This window comes from Protomyctophum bolini (assembly GCF_963924005.1).
Source record: "Protomyctophum bolini genome assembly, chromosome: 11".
In the NCBI taxonomy this organism is placed as follows: domain Eukaryota; kingdom Metazoa; phylum Chordata; class Actinopteri; order Myctophiformes; family Myctophidae; genus Protomyctophum; species Protomyctophum bolini.
The window spans coordinates 13,597,368-13,604,891 of record NC_137872.1 but is presented as its reverse complement, the minus strand read 5'-3'; the positions used below and the strand labels follow the sequence as shown (position 1 = coordinate 13,604,891).

Genomic DNA, 7,524 nt, shown 5'->3' with positions numbered 1-7,524 from the left:
ACAGCAAGACATTGCCTTACCGAATTGAATTAACCCAGACATGGAACTACCGGTAAGTTAACACCATTTCAGCATGTTGAAGAGACAAAATATGACACCTTCTGGCTAAAGGAGGTACTGTAGATTAGCTTTGAACACAAATCTACTAGTTAAGGTTATTGGATAAGCAGTAATGAAATCACATTCGTGATACCAACTACATGCAGAACTAAACTATAACCAGAGATTTCAGACCAACCCCAAAGAAAACAACAAATGTCTTTCAGGATTTTTATTTGAGGCCATGCAGTCTTTAACATCACCTCTGTAATTGATACAAGTGGAAAAAACCCAAAACATATTACCTAGTACAAAACATGACTAAACTTTACTGAGGAATGTAACAAATTAAATAGCAAATAGTAAAAGTAATAACAAAAATGTGCAGCAACAACATGGCTGCACTGCAGACCCTCCAAGGAACTCAATAGAGGTTTGGACTGGTTTTGAAACCCTGTCAAATAAAGATTTGTTTTTTAAAAAAAGAGGGGGGGGGGGGGGGGGATACATTTGCAGATCAGGTATAGAACTTAACAAAGACAAAAAGCAATAAGCAATAAATTACTTCTCTGTGCGAATTTTACTGTGAGAACTGAGGAGGCATTGGGAATGGTGGCATCATGGGCGGTGGTGGCTGCTGGGGTGCCTGTGCCTGGGGGAAAGGGGCAAAAGGGGGATGGCTTGCGCCATTTTGGGGGGCACCCCCAAACTGCTGGGCCGGAAAGTTGTTCTGCTGGCCTCCAAAGGAGCTCCCTTGGTTGGCACCAAAGTTTGACTGTCCATTTCCATAGCTGCCTCCGTTGAAGCTGTTGCTGCCGCCATTGTTGCCACCCCCATAGCCTCCATTCTGTGAGCTTGCGCCAAAGCTTTTCTTTGGTCCGTTATCAAAGCCTCTACCACTATCCCGGTCCCTAAAACTACCGTAGTCACGCCTGCCGCCGCCGCCGCCAGAATACCTGTCACGGTGGTCATCTCTACCGTAGCCACCTCTGCCTCCCCTTGAACGCCCTGGAAAAGACAAGTGAATTTTCTTTTGAGATGGTGATAAGTGACAGGAAATGAGTAAAACAAAAATAGCCATAGCGACAATGTAATGGTTAAGACAAGCTAGTGAAAGTTGTTTGAGATACTCAGTGAGTTAACTGTGGTGAAACAAAATTAAAACAAAAGACAGGAGGGGCAAAAAATAAAGACAAATAAAAGTCTGCAGCTTACACCACAGTTCCTGTATCTCACCAATTGGATTTACCTCCACTGCCTTCAGCCATCTGGAGGAGCTTGGGGTTGATGGCTTGGCTGGCCTCACGGAGTACAGCAACAAGGTCACCGGCCTGCCTCATGTTGTTGGGTGTGAAGAAGGTGTAGGCCGTGCCTGTCTTTTGGCTACGTGCTGTTCTGCCGATTCGGTGGATATAGTCCTCAGAGTTGTTTGGGTAGTCATAGTTGATGACAAATTTTACATCCTCAACATCTGTGGATTGTGTTGTGGTGTGGCATAACAGGGTGAGCAGGAGCGCGCACAAAGACGCACACCAAAAATAAAAATAAAAAAATGCCACCACAACAGCCAGAAACAAGAGGTAAAGTTAGAACGGGAATGATTAGATGGGGTAAGCCTGTGAAGAATTTGTATTAGACAACTCCTGAACAAACACCTTTTCCCCGGGGAGACTACGGTGGGAAGAGAGAAACGATGCACACTCCATTTGCTTCCAATCCCGAGGACAAGAGAAACCCAACCCTCAGCCACACAGCTGAACCACCCACAACGATAAAGAACCGATTAGAAAGCTTACCATTTTGGAGTATGCATTCACTAGTCCGTTCCCATTGCAGCAAATGTCCCCACATAATGTCAATGTCAAGTCACCCGGAGGTGCATATACACAGTAGGGCCGCTATGCGTCTAGTGCCTCTTCGTATGCACAAACTAGGACCATGGTCCCTTTGTCACGCACACTCATGAGAAGCTTGCTATAAAGGCCACACTGCAGCGTCTTGCCAAGATCTTAGGAACGGTACCAATTTGGAGGGCTGTAAGGACCCCACTTAGTCTTGGCCCATTATGAGAAAAAAAAAGTTTGCGTATGCCCATTCTCATCACGGTAAGATATTTCCAGAACCAGAGTTCAGGTGATCAAATGTCTCACGTTGGCAGGTCTCGACATGACTTTGAAACGCAGGCGAGGGAGGAGTGTGAGCTTGGATTTTGTCCATGGCCGACGTGCGCGTTCCACTGTGACCAGAAGCGCCAGTAGCCATGTCATTACAGAGGTGATGGCATGATCAGACAGACTGCTCTTACAACATTAGGTTTAGGTAAACTGCAACACTTACATCACCCATGCTTTAACAAACTCTAAATGAAATAAAACTTCCACAACGCAAATGACTAGCATGCAGGGCTAGTTAAAAGCCTGGGTGTGAAGCAGTTCAAACCATTGCCATAGACGAGCGTATGGGGAGGATCTGTGGCCCCCATCGCAGACCCCCCCTTATTTTAAAGGCAGGCCAGCACGATATGCTGCACCCAGGGCCCTGTCACCTCTGTATATCTGCATGACTGGGAGACCCGCGTCTCCCCCAGTCAGGACACCTCCAAGAATCCTCCTTCCCCCTCTGGAGACCTGGGCTTGTCATGCCAAGGCCCTGCCACACCTGACTGCTCCTTCAGGTACGGGGAGAAACTCAGAAAGAAGCAGAAGAGTTAAAGAAAGCAAATGCACTTTCTTTTTTGAAATTGAACATTAAAAAAAATTGTCAAACAAACACTAACCTAGACCCCTGGAGGCCACATCTGTTGCAATGAGGATTGGCGCCTTCCCAAACTTGAACTCTGAAATAACAGAAAGGAAACATTTATTTTAAACATTCATGTTTTCAACATGAATATTCACACTATGTGCTATATCTTGCACCACAACCCTGCCCCCTTAGTCCTAAACTTATTTGCCATTTTGAAACCTTTTTAAATGGTTCAAATGCCAATCTAGTTGAACAATTTTAAAATGTTTAAATAGTAATAAAAAAAAATAGGAAAGCAAATAAGGTTAGGTATAAGGGGTAAGGGATGGCAAGATAGGGCCCCAAGTAACTTACCATTGAGCACCCAGTCTCTTTCCTGTTGGCTCTTATCTCCATGGATACCCATTGCTGGCCATCTAAAAAATAACATTAGAAAATCGTTTAATTTATTTTAATTTTTAAAATGGTACTACCAACATGCGGAACAGCAAATCAGCAATACATACCCATCTCTCCTCATCCTCCTGGTGATCTCATCACACTTCCTCTTGGTCTCCACAAATATAATAGTCTTGTTCTCCTTCTCACTCATGATCTCCTCCAACAGGCGAAGCAGCCTAGAGAAAACCAGCAACAAAGCGTCTCAATAACAAAACTCCATAAGACACCATTAAACATCTGAGTAAAGCACAGTCATTATGCAGCACATTTTAAAGTTTTACTCACTTGTCCTCCTTCTCTCCGTCATTGCAAACATCAACAATCTGTAGAATATTGTGATTGGCGCTGAGCTGCAGTGCTCCGATGTTGATCTGGACGTATTCCCGTAGGAAGTCCTCTGCCATCTGGCGGACTTCTTTGGGCCAGGTAGCACTCCACATCAGTGTCTGTCGGTCAGGCTGTGGTAACGGGGGCATTACAATTAATTCTCAGCATACATACAGAGCCCCAACTCGACATTTCACAACATTTATTTAAAAAAATATATATATACATAAATAGAATCTTACTCTGATTTGGTCCACTATTTTTCGGATCTGTGGTTCGAAACCCATGTCAAGCATTCTGTCAGCCTCATCCAGAACAAGGTATGTGCATCTGCGAAGGTTGGTCTTTCCCGCTTCCAAGAAGTCAATGAGCCTACCCGGAGTGGCGATGCATATCTCCACACCTTGACAGAGAAGAAAACAAGCACTTATTAGGAGTCGTTACTTATGACTGACTACTTCAGGTCAGGAACTGATATGCACATTTTGTAAGTAGAGTAATAAGTCCCCAAAATGGTGACTGCACATACCCCTTTCCAGGTCACGGATCTGTGGTCCCTTGGGTGCACCTCCATAAACGCAGGTGGACTTGAGGCGAGAAGCTCTTCCATACTCTGCAGCCACCTGCTGGACCTGTTGCGCTAACTCACGGGTGGGGGCAAGCACCAAGCACTGCAGAGGAGAAAAGGAGTTTATTGCCAAAAACTTGCTTACATACCTTAAAAGACAACTCCTCCAACTGATAACATTAATATCACAAGGGGTGATTTATATTACTTACAATTGGACCATCTCCGCGCTCCAAAAATGGTTGGTGGTTGATGTGCACGATAGCTGGCAACAGATACTGCAGAGCAAAGAGAAAGTCGTTAATTGAGCAGAAATCAGTTGCTTAAGCCATCTTGGGGCGGGATCCCCTTTTGGTGTTTAACATTAGGTTATAATTTAGCCATAAAAAAATAGCAGATCTACAAGCTCATAGCGCGACACTCTGCGGTGCACTACGAGTTTGTAGGTCTGCTATTTTTGAAAAATCATGAAAATATTTATTTCAGAACTGGAGAATTTAGAAGATTTTTTTTTTAATTTTGAGGTCAGGCCTAAATAAAAGGTTGATTGAAGCCAGCTAGGTCTAAACAGAACACACAGAATGTACTTACAGCAAGCGTTTTCCCAGAGCCAGTCTGTGCAATGCCAACCATATCCTTGCCACTCAGAGCTAGAGGCCATCCCTGTGCTTGAATGGGTGTTGGTTCAGTCCAGTTCTGTTTCTGGATCACATCCATCACATAGGCTGTACAGGTGAGAACAAAATAATTAAAATCCAAATCAATAAAATAAAACATTTGTCACATAAAATACGACAAGAAAGGTAATGTAAACATATGCTGTTGCACATTTAATCACTGCATTTCAGCAGATACTGGTGTAGTGAATGGCCGCAGACTAGGATAGCAAGGCATGACATATTTCAGTTTGATAAATTTGGAAATTGGAATGTTTTAATCTTACATGGGAAAGAAGCCTCATTGAACTTCATGATGGGATTTGGGCAGTCTCTTCCCTTCACTGCAACAGTATGGGTTCTCCTGTATGCCTCGATATCTTGCTGTGGGATAAGAAATCATATTTTTTTTTTTTTAAAGGTTAGACTGTTGACAAATGCACAACATGGTAGTTGAAGACATGGGAGCTAAACATATCTCTCAAGTTGCACGTGTTGAGTTGAAACAACTCATACACCGCATTCCATGGTTACATTATGTAACCATGCCTCTAGGCTGACAGCCCATGTGAGAGCCCACCATAATACAATTTAGGCATTTAGCAGACGCGACTTACATTTAAGCAAAATCAAAAGCATGGCATACATTTAAGCAATAATAAAGCATAATACAATTTTGGCATTTATCAGACGCTCTTGATCCAGAGCAACTTACATTAAAGCAAAAACAAAAGCATGGCATACATTTAAGCAATAATAAAGCCTACATACCGGTGGCCTCCGTACGACATCGGGGTGCGGCTGATAGAAGTTCTTCTCAAACTTTGGGAGGTCGTCGAGGTTCCAGTGCTTCTTGCGCAGACGTTCGCCTGGGTTTCCATACTTGTTACCACCTCCTCCACCACCCCCACCACCACCACGACCGCCTCCTCCACCACCAAAGCGAGGAGGACCACCACCATATCTGCAAAACAGACATTGTGTTTTAAACGCACGTTATCAACCTTTTCTGTATAAGTGCATTGTGCGCAGTGACTGCTGGGTTTTAATTTGATCGCATTTCCTTTCATGTATCCAAATGTGCCAGTAAAAGACCAATCCCAATTCAAATCTAGCAGGAAAACGCAACTTGGCTCATAGATTGCGTCATACAGTTGCTATAAAAAGTGTCGTATACTTTCCAGCCAGTAGTTGAACAATGGAAAAAAACTGGCCGGCATTTTGTATCCGCACTCCTGCAGTCACGTGGTGGAATGCCGGCTAGCCACGAGGCTAGCACATTAGCTCAATAGATCCATTATGCCTATACAGGCCTAATTGAAAATATAAACCGAATACAAGTGTCAACACCAGAACTTGAACTCCATGAACTAAACGTATATAACTACTTGATGGCGGCACGTAAATGCCAAGCTGAAATGAACTTTTCAGGCCGTCTACGGAATTTGTCGATGGCTTTAATCGAGCAAACCGTAGCGCGAGAAAACCAACATTATATAACCGAGAAAGGGGTGTCGAGGAGACTCCAGTCTTGATATTTTGGTCGAGCGAAAGTCTCTGCGGCGAGTTAGCATTTAGCTTTGATGCTAGTCTACTGTCGTCGGGACACGAGGCCAGACCAGGCCTTATGCCAACGTTACCTCAGATAACACCTCAGACGGTATGTCTTATTGTCGTCAAAGCAGCCAGATATACATTTACACATCGGTTTTGTAATTCATTACTACATAACGACGGGTTAAAATAAGGTATGGGATTTGACAAAACGATAGCTGGGTAGCGGCTCGTTTCCGTCTTCTTCCCAGTCGCCATTTCTACAAAGCCTACGACGACACAAAAAAAAAAAAAGAAAACTTAAGAAAAGCTCAGAAAACACTTACCCTCTGTCTCGACCGCGGTCTCTATCGGAAAATCCAGGCATGTTGTAAACAAAGTGTGGATGTAAAAACAAAGTAGACAAGAAATACTAATAATAGGTTTGAAAGACCGACTGAACCTGACCGACTGTGGTTCTGCTGAAAATGCCGGTGATGAGAAAAGGAGGACCGGCTTTTATTATAGGAGGAGGAAGTGCTCGCCTCGCGCATGATGGCACCCCGGCCCGGCGTATTCATCCGCCATGGGGTTTTGTTGTTTGTTTGTTTCTTGTTTCCATCTTCAACTAGAAACAAACAATAACCACTTGTATTTATTTATTTTAATTTTCTAAAATTATTATATAAAACAGCAATACGTAATACGTATGCAAAATGTCACATTATTTATTTCCAATGACCCTGTGGTCTTTTCTTATAGTTTATAAGTTCTTAGTTTACTGTTTTTTGTTTCTTTTTAATTGTTCAAATTGGCATCAAGGCCGGACTGCCGATATATGAGATGGATTCTAATATCTAACAGCTGTTATAGCTGCGAACGGAAAATTAATTATTGAAGAATGCAACTTATTCGATCACACATGTTCCCTTCTGTTACATAATCAGTTCCTTTTTGGCGGTGGGGACTATTTTTTGGGGACTTTCGGCGAAACTGTTGGAGCGGACGTATATGTTCGAGACTGAAGGTGGTAATACGGTTAGTTCCTGTGTTATTACTAGAAATGACGTAAGCAGAGGGCGGGGTCGTTCTCCCTTCTCTTTACAAAGGGAATCAAACCGAATTTAAATACATATAAAACTATAGTCCTACCTTTGAAAGAAATCGTTGTGATAATAATTAAATTATTCAGTATTCATCATAAATCTTAACTCG

The 7,524-nt window shown here is 43.1% G+C and overlaps 1 protein-coding gene across 3 annotated transcripts; it reads right to left on the bottom strand.

Annotated features, from left to right (window-relative positions):
• Positions 1-256: 256 nt before the first annotated feature.
• Positions 257-6,803, bottom strand: LOC308324561 (putative ATP-dependent RNA helicase DDX5; the record flags this gene model as incomplete). 3 transcript variants are annotated; one of them, XM_080776656.1, is made up of 13 exons in its annotated part: positions 6,657-6,803; positions 5,548-5,740; positions 5,064-5,160; positions 4,712-4,845; positions 4,333-4,398; positions 4,082-4,223; positions 3,795-3,955; positions 3,511-3,683; positions 3,291-3,401; positions 3,139-3,200; positions 2,816-2,875; positions 1,289-1,510; positions 257-1,047 (listed from the first exon to the last, which is right to left on the bottom strand). In XM_080776656.1, the coding sequence occupies exons 1-13, from the start codon at positions 6,695-6,697 to the stop codon at positions 620-622; spliced, it is 1,890 nt and encodes a 629-aa protein (XP_080632782.1). In that variant the 5' UTR covers positions 6,698-6,803. The 3 variants fall into 3 exon arrangements, with proteins under 3 accessions (XP_080632782.1, XP_080632783.1, XP_080632784.1); XM_080776657.1 differs by having other exon boundaries at positions 875-1,047; positions 1,276-1,510; XM_080776658.1 differs by lacking the exon at positions 257-1,047 and having other exon boundaries at positions 1,272-1,510.
• Positions 6,804-7,524: the final 721 nt, after the last annotated feature.